At 34.3% G+C, this 22,526-nt stretch overlaps 1 protein-coding gene across 1 annotated transcript in view; it reads left to right on the forward strand.

Moving 5' to 3' along the window:
• The first annotated feature begins 276 nt into the window (after nt 1-276).
• The window catches only part of LOC129234120 (condensin-2 complex subunit D3-like), a 46,938-nt gene continuing 24,688 nt past the window's right edge, over nt 277-22,526 (forward strand). The window contains exons 1-2 of the mRNA XM_054868011.1: nt 277-2,110; nt 13,785-14,122. Of these exons, the coding sequence (XP_054723986.1) occupies nt 527-2,110; nt 13,785-14,122 (1,922 nt within the window). The 5' untranslated portion in view covers nt 277-526. The remainder of the gene's footprint in view (nt 2,111-13,784; nt 14,123-22,526) is intronic.

Below are 22,526 nucleotides of genomic sequence, written 5' to 3' on the forward strand. Positions count from 1 at the left end.
TTTTGCTAGAAAGTCCAAAGATATAAGAAATCTGACGGTTTGCAGTTAAAACCAATATGACAGTTCAAATCATTAAGCTACAGAAGCTCCATGAGTTCAAATGGAGGCACTTTTTTGGCAGAAAAATTTAGTATTTCCTGAGATAACAGCTCTCTCGTAAAATGGGATACTTCAAACATTCAGAAATAGTTCTTTCAAAACGTGCAACATCTTTCTTTTTATGCATGTTTGACTTTGGCAACACTGCCGAATCCGAAATTTAAATTTGTTTTGTATTTACTTTATATTTCTGAAATTTATTTTTTGAATTTTATACTTAAATGCTTCCTTGACGTCTTTTTCAAACGAAACTAGTTTTTCTTCTGCATGGTGAGAAAAGTTTTCATTTGAACGTTGTAAGTTTTGTATATTTTTTTCCCGCCAAAATGTTTTTCAAGACAAAACCTCTTTTCGGGCTCAAGTTTCGAACGAGTATGTAGATATCTAAAATTCTTTTTGTTTTTTGGTTTTGTTGTAAATCTACATTATGGTCGACATACGATCGATTACCGCTCAGCATTTCGACGCTATTAATTTCAGTGAATTAAGTGAGGATTGGATAGACGAAGTGACAGAAGGTGAATATACTGATGCTGATGAGAATAGCATAAGTACAAATGTATTATTTATTCGGGATGCAGCTTCTTGTCTGGATGATGTGGCAAATGTATGTGACGCTTGGTGCAAATTTCTTGATGGAGAGACAAATTCAAATGATATTTCTGGTTGTGAAGAGTTCACATTATGGAATGTATTGGAAGAAATGAATATCAACATACGGCAAGTTTTGGGCTTGGTATACTTGCTGTGCTATAAAGCTTCAAAGCCTGATTCTTCTATCGAAGATAAGGAGCTAGGCCTGAAATGTACAAAGTTTTATTTCAATTTATTGAAAGTGCCTGGCAGTGCAGCATATTCTGTTTATCACCCAAATTTGTTGTCTCTTTGCATAAACTGTTTTTGTGTACCAGAAATTCCTGTTGAAAATAAAATAACGTCAGAATGGAAAGAAATTGGAGACATTTTACCAGCGTATACGTCTGCTATTGAATCATTAATTCCTCTATTAAATACACTTCACCTTGGCAATGATTCAAATATAATTGAAAATATAGTCTTAAAACTTAGTGATTTGACTTCTTTCGAATCATCCTCATCCATTGATTTTGAGTCTTTATTTCTCAAGACAGGTACAAAAAAAAGAAGAAATTCATGGTCATACCTAGTTGCATCTCTAGCTTACCAAGCACTTACTTCATTAACAAAAACTGATCTGAATGGTGATATTCATGACAATTATTCACTCATCTTGGCATGTTTAAGAAAGCACATTTTGTGCTCAAAGGCTAAGAAAGCGTCTAGTATACCACATAAGTTTCTTGTCGTCAAAGATAATGCTGTATCATACATGCTTTTCAATTTAGAACAGGATCAGCCTTTGTATTCTGGAGAAACCTTAGTAGCTTTGAAACGACTCTGTCTTACAGTTTGTGACAAAACAGACTTTCGCTCCATTGTTGCTCAATCCGTTTTGAAATTGATGGTTCTTTTACTCAGTAAGGATTTTGTGGACTTCATCCAATGGTTACTTCAACTATCTGATTCGAATGACCTTAAGGATAGGATATTTGCACTTGATATTTTAAGCGAAATACTCGTTCAGAAGCCTAAAATAGACCCTGGGAGTCTTGATGAACCATTGAAAACATATTTAACAGAAATGCCAATAATTTTCCAAGTATTAACAAGGTGTGATGATACTTCAGCAGCTGTTAGGACTAAAGCTCTTGCTGTTTTGTCTCAAAACATGGATTGTATATTAAAGTTTTTCGATAAGTTTAGAGATGAACAATGGGAGCCTGAAGAGTTTGAAGAAGTGTCTGCAGTGAATGGTATTGATCGTAGTTTCTGGTACAATATATCTTCTCACCGGGAGAGATTAAACGAAATTGCATCTATACTTATTCGAAGAAATGATGATAGCAATGTGCATACAAGGAAAGCTGCTCTTCAAGCTTTGGAAAGTCTTATTTCTTTTGATAACACATATTTAAATGAAGAGAACTTGAAGGTAAGACTTTTCTGTCACTTATTTTTATTTTTTTAAGTGCAGGTTTTTCTCTTAAGTTTAGTTTTGACAAGCTTCTAACATAAAATGCTAGGAACTCTTCTAGGTTCAGTTTTTCAGTACTGAGCTGTCAAATTTTAGCAAGGGTGTAATCGCATCTCTTTATATTACACTACTCTCATTTTGGTCTTTTCCCTGCCATAGCGATCCGTAAGAGGAAAAAGAATTTTGAGTGATTTCTTTTAGTGTTTGCTTCAGCTAATAGAATAGATACCATTTACTATATGAATGTACCTAAAGTGGCTCCCAAAAGTGTTCGTACACCTTGAAATTTTGTAGTAAAACCAAAATAACGCAAAACTGAATTTAAATTTGAAGTCTAATTTTTTTTTCACATCATTCCTATGCCATTCTAAATAAAACTTAGTATTTTTTTTTCAAAACATTGACCAATTTTATTTTTTAAATTTGTCAAAAAACGAAGAGACAGAGAAAAAATACGCAAAAATCCACAAAAGTCATTGTACACTGAAATATTTTCATATAAATTCATGGTTAGAGTTTTCATGTTTCGTTTTTTTTTATTATTTTTGCATTTGTTCACACTGTACAGTCGTTTGTCTTTAATTTTTGTTTGTATATTCCCTTATATTCTGTTCATTATTTTTAAATGGCTGTTATTCATAAAAAACAACAAACACCATTTGAATTTTTTTTTCCTCACAGTAGCGGTAAATTGGTTTGAAATGTCTCTAAATTTGTTAATTTATGCTATAATGAAATGCTTGACAAAATGCTATAAACAAAAGAATCAAATCGAAAGCAAGGCAAGAAAAGCCAACCAGCAAATTTAACAAGGCGTGATCGGAGATTTACAGTTAAAAAAAATTATGAAAAATAGATGTTTGAGTGCTGTAAAAGTTTCTGCAGAATTTAATGAAACATTTTAAGTTCAATTTTCTCCTAAAAAAGTTCTCCGAGTACTCTGATTAGCTGGATTAAATGGGACCTCCTCCCGCAGAAATTTTCTTGTTTGTGCGAAAAAACAGAAAGCTTACGTTTTTCTTCGCAAAATCAATGATTGGCTTAATCACAAATAATCAATGGCTTAAAACGTTTTGGAATAAGGTCTTACTTACACACAAAATTAAATTCAACATTTTTGGTTAAATTGTATTATTGTAAACAAAAAAAAAAAACAGAAATTTAATCTTAAGAACTTAGTTGGATCAGTTAATCAGGATGGTGAAGGTGTTCTTGGCTGAGAGTGCATATCAGTATCAAAACTTGGTAGTTTGGAATTTTTTGATGAAATAATGAATCACTCTGTTCCTTTAAATATTTTTATAAACAATTTTAAACTATTAGTCTAAAATTTGATTATCGGAAGCAACTTTGTTTTTTTTATCAAGATAACGATAAGAAGCACACGGTTTTCAACGTTTGCGTCTGGTGCCTCAAAAATTGTCCTTTAGCTTAGAAAAATCTCCTCGATCACCAGATTTTCACCTAATGTAACATATTAAGAGATATCTGGAGGCTAGATTACGAAAATATGGCTTTGAAACGAAAAGAGAGCCAGAAAGAGTAAGACTTGAAGAGTGGTAGATTGCACAATGGAAAGAAAAAAAAAACATTGAAATCTATTTGCAGACTTTCAAATGTTGCTGTAGATGTTGAATGATATTCTACTAAGTAACAACTTAATAAAAAGTTATTATTCAATAATATAGAGACATTTTTTACAGTGTACAAAGACTTTTGTGAGATAAAATTTCCGGCACTTTTTGGTTTTTGATTTTTAAAAAAATAAGTTTTAATATGTAATTAAAATTTTTCATGTTGTTTTGTTAAAAAGAGATCATAGATCTTATAATTGAATACCTATTCCAAAAAATTAATTTTAACCAATGAGTAGGGCCTATTTCATTGAAAGTTGTAGGTGTACAAACACTTTTGGGAGACACTGTATGTAATGAAGAGCAATACTTACAGCGTGCGCTGGAAGAAAGTAACGGTTGGGGACTCGACTAGGTTGTCCCGCTTTTTGTCTAAGTGCAGACATACATTTCAGAAAGCTATGAAACCTTGAAATATCAAAAGAAATTCCTAGACTTCTGTGTGAGGTTTGGGGATTAACTCAAGGCCAGCTATCCAGATGAGCCAATGTAAGAGGTTATTGATATAGATAGCAATATAAGAGAAAATGGGATAGAGAGAAATATGTGACAACAGGCTGGGAATAGACCAATATGCGACTACTTTAAGGGTTAATTATGCTGTTGAGTAATGTTTTAACATAAGAGTGACCTCTCTGCACAACCAGGAACGGATTTGCAGATTAGAAAACTTGTCTCAATTCCTGTTTGGGGGATATTTGTCTGTGCATTTTTTAAATCAGCTTCAAGGGCCCCCTTTGCAATTGTAACATTGTAAGTTTGCCACTGTGCACAATGCAGTCACATTTTGGCACGGGCATGTAAGGTTGGGATTTTACAGGTAAAAATTGGTTTTTAACCAGGACTAGAGAAAAACGAGGTTTTTACCGGCCAAACCCACGGAAATTCTACTAACCCCTGTTCATTTGTTGGTTTGCAGTGATTTATTATTTTTACCAATAAGTCTCTACTCTACATATATTATAATTTAATGTGATGTATTATTTTGTATAGATATATTATTTATTAGGACGACTGATGCATCGGCGCCGATGGTTCAACAATTTAGGCATCGAAAGCCAATGCGAACTTGCAGGAAACATCGGCCCATCGGCCTTAAAAACATCAAAAAACCGATGGAATTGGCCGATGTTTTTGAAAAAAAAAAGGACCTTGGTTGTTTTACTTTTTAATACAAAGTAAAGGGAGTTATTGTTTTCATATAAAATTGTTTATTTAAATTTCAGTATGAATTTCTATTTTAGTCACCCCTGAAAGAGTTTTTAATACTGCATTTAGGTACCAAACAAGTTAATTATTGCATTGTTTCTTGCGGCTGGATATACGTATATATCTCTCATAAGTCCTAACTCAAAAATAGTAAGCTGTAGAAGGCTAAATTTTCACATGTGGGGTGTGAGTACGTTCCAGTTGTGCACTTCCCTTTTTGTTTCCAATCGGATGTTCTAAAAAAGCCTATTTATTCATTTTTTGTGGCTATTAATTACTTATTTCAATGAAAAACTAATATAGCATCTCAGACTGACAATCATTTGGTGATATATTGCCGAATTGGAGACTATGGAAACAAATATGAGATGGCGAAACCGGTTTTGTTTCATTTTGTTGTTAGAATTACCATTAAACCGACGATAATTTTTAATTTTTTGATATTTGTAATATGAATCACAGTAATGCAGTCTTTTCTGTATTGCTTCGGCGGAGCTACAAGTTTGAGGCCCGTCAAAATACATTTTGGGACCCTATTTCTCTATCACAGAAGTTGTAAAATATTTATCATAAGCATTTTTGTAACTCCTACGGTGCCCCTATGGTTATGGGGCCTCTCGCGCAATTGCAACATTTGCTATATTTTAAATCCGCCACTGCACGTCAAAACAAACTTGGGTGCAAGTTTTAAAAGGGTTTTTCTGCTCAATGTTTACGATTATTTTGAACTTGATTTTTTACGACTATTTTTTGTATTTCTGAGAACACGAGCCCCTCCTCCCACTCCCTCAATTTCTGAAATTAAACTCTACTTATACTTCTTAATTGTTTAAAACTAACACCATTCATAAAATTAGAGATTTTTTTTGTTTTTACAAGCTTTTTTCTATTGTTTATCAAGAATTTAGAGCATTAATGTAAGAAATTGATTTAAGACGTTTTGAAGGGTGACATAATTCGGAAATCAAAGGGACTTTTGAATTTGAAGTCCTGAAATAGATTCAGAAACTCTTCCGAGGCGGTGGTGGTAGTGGTTCTGTACTAAAAAAAATGAGACCGAAGTTTAATGCATGGGTGCAAGACCTTCCGTCTCAGGACGGATTTCCGGCTTGGACAAATTTCCTAGACGGAGGTCGGGACGGAAAGAAATTCGATGACTTTCTTTCAGTTTTTACTTAAAAAAGAAAAATTGAGTGTTTGAAAAATATGTTTTAATTACTGGACCGTTCCATAACCACAAAGTGACATCGACATTCTCTCTGTTTTCTGCCATGGGCTTGTTTTGTTTGCAACGTGCTTTTGGAGGAGTGGCTTTTCGACTCGCGCTGTTTGACTTTTTTTAGGTATAGTTCTGTTATTTCCAACTCACTGCATTGCAGACCGAGGAGTTGCTCGCTATTATCCCTAATTTTTCGAAATAATCGGCTTTGATTGAAAATTTAGCCTTTTCTCAAGCTATTTTCGATCATTCTTTCGTTTTTTTCATTTGCGGTTTGTTTTTTTGCAAACTTTACACGCATAAATGAAAATTATGTACGCTCTTAAAATGTTTTAGAGTTGAATCTGAATCACCGATTGAGAGTGATTGCTGACGAGATGAAATGTTTTCGCCACAGCAAAGGCATCCACATACCAGGTAAAATAGAAACTATCATTGATTTTGAATATTTCAATGAAAATGGGAATTTTGGATATAATTGAGGGGAAATTTCAAGCTGGTTGGAAACACCAATGGGCAACCACTCCTGCATTTTTGACAAAGACTCTACGAATCACTAAATTCCAATGTCATTGAATCTAACACTCGCTAGAATGGAAATATGGGAGGGGGATAGAGAAAGGAAAGGAGAAAAATAACGGCAGCACGAATTTGCAAAAAAATGCTGCTCTTGCAAAGAGGATAATCAGTTCGCAAATTAACCCACGATACTGAGGTCTTAAAACGTTGATATCTTGGACAATCTAAGAGGGGGGGGGGAGGTGTTACTCAAATGTTACAGTATAAAATATTAAAAAACTGAATTGAAAGCCATTTTTGAAGCTAGGGGTGTTTTGACATTTCTCCTCTGCAAACTCTTAAAAATTTAAAAGTCAAAGTTTTAGGCTGTCTTTAATGATGTAAAAGGTGAGTGGGGGAGGTTTTAAAAAAAAAAATCAAAAATTGGATTCTTAACTCGAGATTGCTCGCATAGGGTATTTCATATTCGAGGAGGTTTTTTAGTATTTTCGAGTACAACTTTTTTTCCAAAAAGGTTGAAAATGCAAATAAGAGAAAAAAGTATAATTATAAAACACTTTCTAAAAAGACTTGCATTCAATTTCTACATTTTTTTGCAAATGCATACCATATGGTCCATGCAAATGTTTTTGTCACATTTTTCACACACAAATTTGGTTTTTGTCTTTTATATTGGGGCTTTCAGTACAGCTTTTGTACGTGGACTTTGCTTTTTTAGCAGGGGATGCAATGTCTTCTAGATCCTAGTTTTAGTTTTTAGTATCTTGGAAGCATTGCATATGCTTTAGTTCAGAACTGTAGCAGAAATACTCGCGCAGAGTATGATACACCCGTAGAAGTCAATTCCAAAGAAACTAATTTTAGAATGTCCCCACCATTTCTACCCCCTCAAGGTTATGACCTATGGGTCAGCTACTCAAGGAATTGTCCACTTCCAAAAAAAGGTGGGATGGAAATTTGATTGAAAGCGAAGAGGTGTGTATGTCATACCCTGGCGAGCAATCTCAGGTTAAAAACACTAATTTAGGCAATATTTGGTGAATTTATGAGAGATGGTTTTGGTGTTTTAATATAGAAATGTTTTGTAGCTGATGTATTAAAAACTATTTGAGGCTATAATTAAATGGACTTGAGTGAAATGGCATTTGGGACTCTTTCCCGAAAAGTGTTTGTAATTGAAGTCTTAAAACTGTTAGGCTGTCTTTGGCAATGTCAAGAGGGAGGGAAGGGGCTCTCTTTAGGCGAAATTCCGACACTGGAGTCTTAAAAGAGCAATTTTAGCCCATCTTAGGGTTCAGGGTTTCCCTTTCCCAAAAAATATTCAAAGCTGAAATATTCAGAACTCAGTTTTAGGTAATCTTTAAAAGACTTAAGAACAGAGAATTCGAAGGCTTTCTCTCAATTAGTTTTAGAATTAAAATTCTTAAAGTTTCGGTGAAGGAAAGGGGAAACCGCAAATTTAAGTCAAATTTAGTGAACTTAGGGGAAGGAGTTTGGGGGGGGGGGGTCTCTCTCCCCGAAAATTTCTCCATGCTGAGGTATTGAAATGCTATTTTGGTTATTTTTGAGTGATTTAAGAGTTACGGAATTCAGAGTTCTTTCTCGAAACATTTTCGAAGTTGTAGTCTTAAAACTTTGGGTTATCTTTGGCGATGTGTGGAGGGGAGTTTCTCTCTCAACAGAAAAATAGATCTTAAACAAAAACTTACACTGCGTTTAGCAAACACAATGGGGGGTAGGGCTATCTTTGGATGACTTAAGGGGGAAGGATGTAGGAAGGTTCTTTCAAAAAGTTTCCAAAATTAAAGTATTAAAACTTTTAGGCTGTCATAAATCATGTTTATAGGTAAGAGGGGTACTATTCCTACAAAACAATTTAGAAACTGAAGCCTTAAAAATTGAAATTTAGGACATTTGTGGCGAATTCAGAGGAAGGGTTTCGGGAGTTCTCTTCCGAAAATGTTTTGATGCTGAAAATTTAAAGAGCTCCTTTTGGCTATATTTGAGTGCCTTAAGAGGGATGTGATTCGGGAACCTTGCCTGGGGTTAGGATTCAGTTCCCCTATTTCTTTTTTTAATTAATGAATATTGGAAAGCATACCTTGTTTAAAAAATATATCTACTTCACTGAAGCGATTTTTTATTGCTAATTTCACCACCTGCTATCTTAGAAAAGAATTCTTTTTCAAATGAAGACTGTGTGGGGGAATGGTACCAATTCATTATCATTAGTTGACCATACCCTTTTCTCACCTTTCCTTCATTTCTGGAGTGTTGGCGCTACCTTATGTAGACATTCCGATCAGAACGGATTTATGTTGCAAAGGTGAAAACCTTATGTCCTAAGCAATTTTATTGCTACAATAAAAATGTTTACGATCAGCAAAAACTAATGGCGCGGCCCTAAAATTATCCAACATCGTCTAAAATTGCGTTTTTGGAATTTCAATTTCGTATTTTCTTTCAATTATAAAACCTTACCATGAATATTTCACATTACCGAAGCACATCCACCTTCAAAACGCACCTTGAGGGACTATGTACTTCTGCCAGTGTTCATATAAATTTTTGAAACACTGCTGGAAGCCATTTTTCGCTACCTTTTGTGCAGCTTTATCTTCTCCTGACGGAAGAAAGTGGCGTCCATGCAAATGTTTTTTTTTTGCTGGGAATAGGTAAAAGTCACACGGAGCTAAGTCCGACAAAACGTTATGTTATTTGTTCGTCATATCAGAGTATTGACCAATCGAACTGTGTATCCTTAACATGAAAGTCACCATCTTCCCCACGATGAAGTTAAAGCAGCAGCGCAAGAGGCCTTACCGGAGGTTGCGATAAATGTCTTTCAGGAGTCTTTCTAAAAGCTATAGGAACTTTGGCAGAAGTGCATAGTCGTTCAAGGTGACCTTTTTTTAGATAGATGTACTTCGGTAATGTGAACTATTCATGGTAAGGTTTTATACAACTTGTCCTCAAACTTTTAGATCATACTACATACGTATGAGTTTTCAACTTACTATTTCATAACATTTTTGAGTGACGCAAGTTTACGCGCATTAAGACATCACAAGAAAATTTGCAATACTTAACTAAAGAGGCGTTCAAAATGGATATTTCGGTCATCTATATATTCTTAGGTATGTATGCATGTACAAATGTGCCGAAAAAACTTGTGAAGTTTAAATTGGGCGATCGTAAAATAGAAATTTAGGTCGAAATCTGATTTTTTTTTGTGATTACAATTCCTTATTCGTAGAAAGGAAGTAAAGTGAATTGAATCAATGATCCTTTAAATCCCTGACAATCTTATCAATTTATTTCTGTTAGATTTTTTTGAGCAATCACAATTTCTCATTGTTCTCAGCACTCCTACCCACCGTCCTCTGCAGGCGCAGCTCCTCCGGTCCTGAGCAATGCCCCCCGAAATCTGCTTCTCCTGGTCGGTGGCGTCCATGTCCTACACAAGTCTATGTACACACAAGCCTACACACACAGAGAGACACACTCCTACCTGTATGCACAGCTCTACGTACACACAAGCCTTCACGTGCATGCGCGCCTACACGCACGCACACACACAAAACTATACACATGTAACCGCCCAGGAGAAGGGGCACTTTTGGGGGGACAGGAGTAGTTTCTAGAAACAATAACTCCAATGAGTAGGGTCCTGTCGCAACTTGTGATTGCGAAAAACCTAATTTGAATTTAAGGAACAAATCTGATATACCCCCCTCTTGGCGACTTTTTCCTGTTGGCGCCAAAAAAGCGTCGCCAAGAAAACTATGTATGACGTCATATGTCATACATCGTTCTTAGCGATGCTTTTTTAGCGCCAACAGGAAAAATTCAAATTATGTCATTAATTATTTAATGAAATTAATGCATTAATTTTTTTCCGTTGTTTCTCCGGGATACGAGCCCTCGGTCTCATAGTACTTTCGTAATGAGACCTCGGCTCGCCGGCCCTGCCTCGGTCTCATTACGAAAGTACTATGACACCTCGGGCTCGCCAGGACCTCGCTGCCGCTCGGTCCGTTATCCCTCCGACTTTTAATATACATCACAGTCGGATATAAGTCACAGATCTCCTCCGTTCAGTATACAATAAAGTCACAGATTTTATGTGAAATTAACACCATTTTTGTGCTACAAAAATGCCAACCAGACCAAAATACAAACTACCAGAAACACACTAAAAACACAATAATTCAAAATATGTTCACTTACCTAACCTCTTTATTTTCAATTAGTTTAAATATAAAAAATCTATTTAGGACTCCGGTACGTCCAAACGTTGGACGACTTGACGAAAAAGAAAAAGAAGATTCATTCAAAAATTTCAATTGATACATTTGGACAACATCACAAACCGAACTCATAATTAAAATAGAAAATTCAACTAAATTAACATTAAAAAACAACAAGAAAAAGAATACTCTAAAATAAAGTTTGAATTGAAACTTTATTTTAGAGTATTCAACTTAAAATCTCCCTAAGAGCGAAACATATGAGCACCTACCTCCTAAAACACAAACACGTGCAAAAACAGACTTAGAGAAACTACTTTCCAGCGTTCAAGTTGCAAAACCAGGGTTGCCAAGTTATCGCCTTATTGGCGATTTTCGTATCGAGCGAAAAATTAAAATCTCGCCAAGAGGGGGGCATATCAGAGGAGAGCCGAATTTAAAATATCAGAATTCAAATTAATTTTTTCTTTTACTTTTTTTTTTTGCCATTGGCCATTTGGAGGAAAACTATCGGCCATCTTTGAACAATCGGCTTCGGCCCATTGTCCAAAAAATGCCATCTGTCGAGCCCCATTATTTATAACCATTGTTCCTTTAGACCAGGGCTTCGCAACCGGTGTGCCGCGGCACACTGGTGCGCCGCAACAAGGAACCCGGTGTGCCGCGGTATTTTCGTAGTTATATGAAAAGAAAGAGCCTTGAGGTATTTTATTTTAAAGTTACGACCAAATAGCGTTTGTATCGTTCTGTAACTTCTCAATGCACCCTGTCGATCATGTGCAATAAGACATACCCAACAAGGGGAGAGGCGGGATTTGCAGCCGCGCCTCTTTTAAACTTCTTGTGATCCTATTATTTTCAGTTTTTTAAAAACGGATTTTAATTTCCAGGAAATCAACTAATTATACAGAATTTTTTCTTAATCTTTTGCAAACGGGAGTATTGTCCCCTCTCTCAGGAATTTCAGCCCCAGCTTTAGCTTTTGTTTCCTCTTTTCCAGTTCCGAAACTAATTTCCTTTTATCCTAGTTTCTCAAAGTTCGATCCTGAGACTTAGTAAAATAGAAATTAAAACCATACACTGTTTCCTCCAGCGTGAAGTTCTCATGGCAGAACTTACCAGATGAGCTGAAGTCAGCTTTGGCTGAAGTCGTGAATTTCATAAAATCAAGGCCACGTAATTCTCGCCTGTTCTCCGTACTTTGTGAAGAAATGGGGGCAGATTACCATTCTCTACTTCTTCATACAGATATTCGTTGGCTTACATGTGGTGAGGTATTATCAAGAATTTTCGAATTGAGGGACGAGGTACGTTTTGATTTCAAAAAACGAAATGTAGTACGTCAGTTTGTTGCAAGACAAATATTGGCTGGCAAAACTAGCGTACATGGCTGACATTTTTGAAAATCTTAACGAATTGAATCGGAAAATGCAAGGACAAGGAGAGAATTTGGGTTGCATGTATAGACAAGCCAAACGGATTCAAATAAAAAAATCAGCTGTGGAGAGAAGAAGTAGTTCGTGGCTCATTGGACATGTTCAAACGGACCGCAACATGGTATGTGAAGAAAATGGCATGGAAGAAAAGCTGCTGAATGTGGTGGCAGAACATTTAGTCATACTTCAGGAGAAATTACAGCACTATTTCAAGAATAGTAACAGGGAACAGTATGACTGGATTCGCGATCCATTCTCTTCATCTACGGATGTATCAGTTAAAGACCTTTCTTTGAAGGAGCGAGAATAATTTATAAACCTCAAGAGCGACCGTACTCTAAAACTTAAGCTGAGCGAAGTGCCTTTGGACGAATTTTGGTTGCTGGTTAAAAATGAGTATCCCACTATCTCTTGTCTTGCTATTGATGTGCTGCTACCATTTTCAACTACATATCTTTGCGAACTCAGTCTCTCAGCCCTCGCACTTATAAAAAACAGTAAGAGATCATCTCTAAAGAGCCTGGATCAAGAACTTCGTGTAGCTCTTTCCAGCATAGAGAGCGAACATCAAACGTCTTTGCAAAAGTTAGGAGCTTGGTTTCAATTTCTTGCTTGCTTCTTTCTTGAAACATTATTTGATAAATCGTTCAGTTTTTGCACTTTTATGACATGTTTGACAGAAATGCTTTGAAACATATGAAGCATAATTTTCTTTAAATAGCTATAGTTTTGTTGTTCATTATCAACCTCAATACATTCGAAATATTTCTGCTTTCTAAATAAGTTTAAATACACTACGTTTGTTATAATTGTTTCATTCATATGAAAAAGGTGTCCCCCCCTCGTCTTTTTACCAGTGAATGATAAAAACATTTCTATATTACCATTGCGAAATTAACTTCAGTGTGCCCCGTTGATCTAGAAATTTCTTAAGTGTGCCGCAAAGTAAAAAAGGTTGAGAAGCACTGCTTTAGACAAGTAATGAGCTATCTTGTAAGTTTCAAGAGAAAGAAATTTCAAAATAAGGGAAAGGAAGAGAGACAGGTTTTGGTGCTATTAAAATCTTAAATTGATAACTCCATTAAATCTTCAAAGTTTGTCAGTAGATATTAATTTAATGTGCAAATAATTCATTTGTGCTTCACATGTATATTGATGTAGATCGCCATCTTTCTCTTGCAATGAGTTCAAAAATAAGCTTGTGATGTTAATATACAGTACAATTATTGATTGTTGCATTTGACTTTTCAAATTTCTGTTTCATAATTTAAGAGCATGTGAAATACATGCATGTGTCTTGTGTTTATTCCACTCTGTATTAAAGAGATGCATATTTTAATGTATAGTTTCCCTATTACTTTTCAGTTGTTTACTAGTGCCTTATCTGATAAGAATATTGTTGTTCGAAAGCAAATGATTCAGTCCATCACTGCTGTGCTAGATTCCTTTCCTACCAGTTCTTTAGTGCAGGACTGTTGGCTTAAAAGCATTCTTCCTTTGGTTCAGGATCCAGAGAATACTGTTCAGGTGAAAGCTTTTTCAGTCATAGAAGACTATTTCCTATGTAAAATTTTTTCAAACACAGAATCTGAGATGCAGTGTGCTCTTGATTTATTGAAGAAGCTCACAGGAGGAATATTTTTGGCTTATCAAAACTACGTACAGAAATCTTTTGCGTCATGGAAAGCTGAAAAGAAATTAAGGTGAATTTTGAAGTATTGTAATTTTTCATATTTTTCCATTAATATCTTTTATTGTTTTAAGACTTTTATTTTTTTATTAATAGAAATAATCATCATATGATAAAACTGTTTGTTTAGCGTTGTGTAATTGTACTCCTGTTTTTGCAATTTTTAAATATGAGTCTTTTTGAGTTACAATAAAAGGTTTAGTTTTATATATTTAAATGTTCTTTGTACTGGCACTAAAATATAAGCAAGTAGCACAATAATTTGCACTACTTGTTTATACAGGGTTCCCATGACCTTGAAAAATCATCGAATTTTATTTTATTCACTAGGAGCTTTGGAAAAGTACTTGATTTTTCAATCTATCCTTGAAATATACTGGCTTCAAAAAGTTAAGGTACAACCGTTTTTTTGCGTCTAATTTGCAAATAAATGAATGTAGAAACAAAAAATTTGGAGGATGTGTGCATTAAATAGTTTTTTATTGAATGCGTCATAGAAATTTGTATAAGTGCATTGCAAAAACTATTTATAACAAATAAAGCAAACTTTGCGGAAAAGTCCATTCTTGAAGAAAACAGAACATCACAGTGTTATGTAGTAAAATGTCACAGAAACAATATAAAAATGGGTTGTAATAAGGAATGTGTCCCCCCTAACTTGAATACATCGGTGGCATCAATTTTGCATGCTGTTTATTAAGTTGTCAGGCACCGGAATAGGAAGCGAAGACCAGACACAAAGCAAGTCTTGTTCCAGCTCATGTGACGACCTTGGAGGAGGATTTAAAGCAGCAACTCAACAATCCGATCTCGGTGTTGCCACCCATCAGAATTAAGTCATTACCAATATCGGGGACATATATGGGTGGTCGGTCATATGAATCAAGGATCTCAGACCAGTCAGAGTTACTCCATGGAACCACATGCAGGTCAGTGTGACCACCAATGAGATCCCTGCCCAAACCATGATTCCACCATCTCTATAACTGTGCCTTTCAACAGTATTGATGGTATCTAATGTGCTGTTCCCTCCAAATCAGTAGACACCCTGAATACCTCTCCAACGTAAATCTGGACTCTTCTGTGAACAGAACAGAAGCCCATTGCTGTTGGGTCCACGAAACAAGTTCTCTTGCCCAGCATAAGCGTATCCTTCGCAGTGCTTCTTTGAGCGGAACACATACAACTGGTCGTCTTGCATTGTGAGGACGATTTCACACCGTAGTAGTAGAGATTCTTCTTTCTGGTGCCACAAAGTGGTCTGCAACGAGCTGCAGCACAATAGCAGTTCTTCTCCTTCAGGCTGAAAAAAGTAGAAAACGGTCTTCTACAGCTGTTGTAGCTCGTGGTCGGCCTGAAACAGGTCTTCTGGTCACAGAATCTTCTGATTGATATTGATCCCAAAGTCGCTACGAGACACATTGAGACGCCTAGCAGCATCAGCCTGAAACATTGTCTCTGAGACATTTTCTAAACTCTATTGACTAATGTCACCGAAACTGCCAACAACAGTTGAAAATCAATACAACTTACACACAAAAGTACAAAAGCTTGATAATGGCATATTTTTTTTCTCACTCATAAAGATATGTTCTTTTCTATAAAATAAAAGTGACAGCTATCTTATTTTTCATAAATGGTTTTAAAGTTCGTTACTATTATTCATGCAAACTATGCATTTTATTGTTAACTGACATTTTTTTAATGGTGAGCTTCAAAAAACATGTATCAAAAACCAATTACCTACAGCTCTAAAAATCACCCCCTTTTTTTATATACGTAATTCTACTCTTTGGACATCACTAATTTTGTGTTTACCATTATTTTGATTTTTTTTTTTTTTTTCAATGTATTGCAGATTCTATAGTAAAGATCTTTTACCCTTGTCATTTTTCTAGACCACACACAAATTTCAAACCAAAGGAAAACCACCATATCTTTGCTGCATTTAGTCGGAAAGTTATGCAAATTTTATGACTAGCAACTAATAATAAATGAAACTTTTATTGGAAATACGAAGGAGTTTCTTATTTCTGTGTGATATGGACAAAACTATAGAGACAATTAGATTTGTGTGGTCTAAAATCAAAGTTTGCATGTTTTTTTTTGTTCTGCAAATTGCGCTACATATCGATATAAATGCTTAGTAAGCAGTTGGGGAAATCACATTCTATTTTTGCAGTTGTCTTGCTAGGTACAGTACTTAAAGAATTTGAGAAAAGGAAAGGTTGAAAAATTTCACTGTTCTTCCAATCCCAACCAAATTGAATAGATAGAGATTGGTCATTTAGAGATTTAAAAAAAAATTCTGGCGAATAAGGTCTACAAAGATGAAAGGGTTAGATCTTGTTTCTGTGTGTGTGAAACTAAATGATGATAAGAAGAGCTTGCTGATGTGAATTTAAGTTACGATACATTGTTCAAACTGTTCAACACAGTGGCAGCGATTCGGATTTCCCCCCCCCCCCCCCCCGGTAGCAGAGAGGCGAGTCGTGTCAGTCGCGTCGCAGATTTTTCAGTGACCTGCAGATAATTTTACCAAAGAACAAAAAGAAATAAATAAGAAAAACAAATAAATTAAAGGGAAAAAAAAGAAAAACAACTTGGCAAAGATCGTTTTTTGACTGGAGAGGCGATGGATGCTTAATCATTTCAGCTAGAAACATAGTCGCCATATTTGGTCATTCACAAGATCGAAGTAGATAGATGCTTAAGTGCCTAAGTTTTGAAAAACAAAGCAGAATCCGGTGTTTTTTTACTAAAAACTAATGAAAATAATCTAAAATGTGCAGCAAATCTTTTTATTAATAATTTTCTTGAGAAATGAAAAATTTTGTACATTTAAAATTTCACCTTATCCTCATTGCGTTGGGCTCAGAAGTGCTAAAAACTTTTCAGCTCAAGTGTTGTCTCATGAGGATTTTTATTTTTTAATTATTTTTTTGCAACAAATTCAGACATTTATATTTTAATTTCTGTCATAGTCGCCAGGTTTCGTTATTCCCAAGATGTTGGTATGAAAGACTCTTTAATTGTCTACGTTTTCATAAACAGAATTGGATGTTTATTGCAATGCAAACTTTTGAAAATTATGTGAAATGTGCCATTTTTTCGTATAATTCTTAATTGTCTTAAAAATGAAAAATTTTATCTTTAGAATATTATCTTATCTTTATTGTTTAGAGAGTAATTGCTAAAAACTGACTATTTCATCTAAATTGTAGTTTTTTAAGAATTTTGATGTAACAAATTCAAAAATCTGTTTATAAGCATAAATGTTTCACGTAGACGCCATTTTTGGCCATAAGCAATATGGCAATAGAGAAGCCTGTTACTTGCTTAAGTTTCCAAAAACAGAATTGGATCTTTACCTTAATACAAGCTATTGAAAATAACATAAAATGTACAATAAATCATGTTTTTTTAAATTATTTTCATGAAATATGTAAATTATTGTCTGCACAATTGTATTTGATCCTCATTGCTTTGGGAGCTTTGCTATAAACCATAAAATTCATCTGAAATGCAGTTTCCTGCCAACTTCTCATTTACTAATTTATTTATTTATTCATTTAAAAAAAACTCAAAAACCTATTTTAACTTAAATTTTTCATATTTAAATAAATATGTATTGAGAGAATAATTGTTTTTCATAGTGCACAGAGTTCTATTTATTTTTTATGAAAGTGGTGAAAACTTCTCTCTCCCCACACCCCTTTTTTATACTTTAAAATTAGGCGACAGTGATGGCCACTAAGTTTTTCCGGCCAGTTGGAAAATTTCTGAGTCTTGACCTTTACCAGGGACTTGTGTATTTTATGAAAACTTAAAATAAAACTAATAATAATGCTGCAGATTATTTTCAACTGCCCAAAATAGTGTTGCAGACTGGCTAGAAAGTTTCTGCTACTGCCCCCTCTCCCCCCACTTTTTATTGGAAATAATTTTATTTTCCAATAAAAGAACCAAAACTATAAAAATTACAAAAAAAAATCAGAAACTTTAAAATTTTCAGAACAGGATTTACCTGTTTTACTTTGTACATCTTTTTACGGAAACATTTTGCCCCCTTCCTTTTTGTGGAAAATTTATTTAATTTTCTAGTTAAGGAACCAGAGCTAGAATGACAAAAAAAGCAGAAACGTCAAAATTTTCAGAACATAATTATTTGTTTTACTTTGTACATCTGTTTACAAACATTACTTAGCACAAGCAGTCGCTTTTTGCTTATGTATTCATTGCTTAGTTATCAATAAATCAATTGTTTTATTTAAACAAGCCATACTTGGTTCAATGAAGTTATTACTAAGTGCTTGTGATAGCTTAAAATACTTGGAGATAAATACTGTAATTCTAATTCATGTCTAAGTTTCTTTGAGGGAAGTTATTATGTATATAATTCATCAAAATCTTAAGAAAAACATGTGTTAAGTTGTTAGATTTACGTCAATTTCCTCTTACCTGCTTTCCAAACCAGCCCTAACAAAATGTTGTACTTTTTTCTCTCTTTTTTTTGCTGGCATTTTTTTCCTAATCCCCCCCCCCCCCCCCCCCATCCCTCCACACACACACTTTTGAGCCCCATTTGCCACATCTGCAGGGCTGCCACTGCAGACGAAAAAAGCGACTATTTTGAAGAATTGCAGACTATGACACTATTTTAGCCTAAAATAAGACAAAAGCGACTTTTTTGTAAAAAAGTTCTACTATTTCAGCTTAAAAGCAACTAAAAATAAAAAATACAAAGAATTAAAAAAATGAAAATGTAAAAAAATTCAACTTTAAATATCATTGGCCGAACTTTTAACTCACTCTGGTCTGCCAAAATTCGGAAAAGTTGCTTTCTTTATCACTGAAGATAACTATAACAGCTCCCCCCCCCCCCTTTTTTTTTTGCCATCAGACACCTGTTGCATATTTCTTGCCAACAATAATAATCTCATAAAGAGAAATATTACTTGTTGATTTGGTGGGGTCGAGTTGGCAATTACAACCTTGTACCTTGTACTTCCTGGTACGGAAACAAGTAGTTTAGATTTCACAAACAAATTCTAATTCAATAACGAAGCAAAGTTTAAAGGGGCCAAAGGCAATGTTTTTTAGGTATTTTAGTTACTGTGGACATTTTTACCTGCCATTTTCTCTGCGGCTGCAATATTTGGACAATTTTATTTAATGAACATAGAGTGTATTCAGCCGTTTTTACTATAATTATTTTGCTTTTTTGTAGAGGTAATTAAGACATAAGTGTGTAAATGTAAATAAAAGCTATATCTGCAAAAGGAAATGAAATTTAAGATCAGTATTAAGCATTTTTCTTTTATGATTTAAAAGAATCCATGTACTATATAAAACACTTCAGTGTGTCTTCAGCACGTACTTGCTTATGTAATATTTAACTTACTTCACATTCGTAAGTACATTTAAACACTATTAATAAAGCAAAGTTTTGGAATGTGACTTGTTAAATTTTTTTAAGCACATGCTTACTAATAGCCATTACAATTATATGAGTGCTAATGTTTGCTTTGTGTTATTTAATAAACATACACCATTTAGTCTTTCTTTTTTTTTTTCGTTTCACTCTAAAGGTAAATACAACTTCAGTGTAAAATTTAGATAAAAGCTATCGATTGCTTTATATGCATACGTGATTGTGAATTTAATAACCGTGATTAGGGTGTTTTTTTTTTTTTTAATTTAAAAGTCCATCATATTATAAAAAAAAGTTTCAAACACTTGATAGTTTATTGAAGTTTTTCAATTTACAAAGTTTGAACAGAACAACGTCTGTCAGGTCCTCTAGTTGTTTTATAAGTATCTCTAATGTATGCACACCTTTCACATTCTTATTATTAAAATAAGATTGGTACGAAACCATGTCAGGAACACCATTTATGTGTAAATGGTTAGAACTCTGTGACAATTCGAGGAAGGGGACGACCAAAAATGAGATGGTTGGAACTCCCGCTACAACACGATTCAACTTACTCGAAAGGGGTATAACGCAAATGTTTCACAAGCAACAAATTTTAGCGCTAACGCGAATTCCTTGTCGACAAAGTGAACTTTTTAGGAAGAAAGTTTCAGCTTTGTTATTGGCTACTAAACATTGATTTCATGAACGTTCTTACATCCCGTTAGCATCACTGACAGCAAAAGTTCTCGCACCAAACTAGTCTATGCATCATGTTGTCAGTGCATCAAACAATCACTCATCATCTTTCTTTTTTTTTTCATTCTACTTGTTAAAAGTTGCTAAAATAAATATAATGACACCTTAGTGCGCTGTTTCATCCAAAATTTGAAGACTACAAAACGTCGACAGTAGCACAAAAATAAATATGAGTGATTCTTCCATAGGTACAATTAATAGTCGAAACAAAAAGATATTCGTAAACGTTCAGAACTTTGTTTCAATATTGAAGCTTGCAGGGTAGTCTAAGCAAAGTAAATAAATATTGTGAAAATGGAAGCTGCGCTCTTGTACTGTGGATTAAAGACATCAGAAAGAGAGGCTGTTGCCATAAATGTAAAGGTTACAAAAGAAAAGGCCAAGCAATGGTATTTAAAAAGAATAACCATCTGATCATGGAGCATAAATCATCACCACTTTATTTTTCAACTCATGAATATTACTACATACTGTGAGTGCCGTGTTGCTTTACTTTATGTCTCTCCCTTTCATTGATCATTCATTTTGTGCATCTCAGTATTTTATGTTAAACTAGAGGACCCGACAGACGTTGTTCTGTTCAAATTTTGTAAATTGAAAAGTTAAAAGATTTCAATAAACTATCAAGTGTTTGAACTGTTTTGTTGAAAAAAATAAGTAAAAAGAAAATGTTTTAAGCTGCTTGGTGTGAGAATGTGTATATTTATAACAACTTGATTTATCTAATGCAACGGAGCAGCTGTTTTATTAAATATTTTTTCTCTCGTACTTGATGGTTTGTTCCTTTAGCCATACTCAAAGGATAAAAAGCGTCCTCAGATATTAAGTGTAAAAAACTAACTACCCATCTAGAACAAACGAGAAATCCCGCTGCAACATCCCCCATATGAATCATAATTAAACAATAGAAAGGATATCTTTTAAATAAATGATAAAGGTAAAAATAGTTCTCTGAATAAGCCAAAATCACTGATCCCCCCCACTTCCGATGTAAAATAAAAATTCTCAACTAAAATGACTAAACACTCTTTAAAAACAAAAAACAATTCTTTGCAATTTGAAATATTTTGCCAAATTAACAAAAACTACAATAAATTACATTAACAGTAGCTTTAAAATGTAAACAAATGATCACGCAACTCTGTTTATAGCCAAAGTCGCCAAGCCACCATGTTACTGTAATCCAGCCAATCAGTGAGCAAAGCCAACTCCGACTGATTAGCGGTCCAATCTTTTGAACGAAAACTTTTAAAACTTCATATATTGCCCAATTTGTTCTTTCCACCAAAGATAAAGATCTTCCACTGCACTGATATTTTGTGTACAGAACTACCCTGTTGTAATTTATCTGGATGAAAAATAAAATTTGTTTCGTCTTTAAATTCCATCATCTTTTCCTTTAATAATGTACTGATTAGTTAGATAATCCTTAAAGTATTCATGACATTGATGCCAAAACAGATGGATTTGAGCCAAGAAGCAAATGTTATTTAGTTAGGAAAATCTACAGCACCGATCCGGTCACATGTGTTCAACTACGACAACAGAACACACGTTTTGCGTTAACTTTCCAATACTTGACTTTAAAATATATCTCGGATCCTAAAATTGTTGCTTTCAAGAAATGAACAAAAAAAAGGCTTCACTCTCTCTCTCTCTACGTTTTATCTATTCTCAATTGACATCAGTAGAAAATTTCATTACAAAAAGCAGAGCTGGCTTTCTTATTGTCCTTTGGCAATGGGTTAAATATTTATTTCAGTTCTTGCTCAACAATAGGTTAAAATAAATATTAATCATTTGGGAGATATAACCATCCAATGTTTAAATTAATTAATTAACAAAAACATTTCTGATTCGATCCATCACGCTTCGAAACCATGCTTGCCACAACTTAATTACATACAAAAAATTTGATCAAAATCGGTCCAGCCGTTTAAAAGCCTTATGGTGACAAACATCCGCACAGAAGATTTTTATATATTAAGATAAAACGCCTTTTTTTATTTTTTAAAAACAGTAATGGTTTAATTCTTTATGTAAGAAACTGTAATGTATAGTTTAGGATGCTTTAAAACAGTTTAGGGGTGTTTAACAGTATCTAAAAGAATTCAGTGTGTTTCTAAAAAAAATTGTATATGTACATTTTTCTACAACGCGAATTTTGACTTACATAAGGAGTCTTGGAACGCATCCCTCGTAAAAGTCCAGACTGGACTGTATATGAAAATAATGTCATGAT

The sequence above is a fragment of the Uloborus diversus genome, chromosome 1 (genome assembly GCF_026930045.1).
Source record: "Uloborus diversus isolate 005 chromosome 1, Udiv.v.3.1, whole genome shotgun sequence".
Taxonomy (NCBI): Eukaryota; Metazoa; Arthropoda; class Arachnida; order Araneae; family Uloboridae; genus Uloborus; species Uloborus diversus.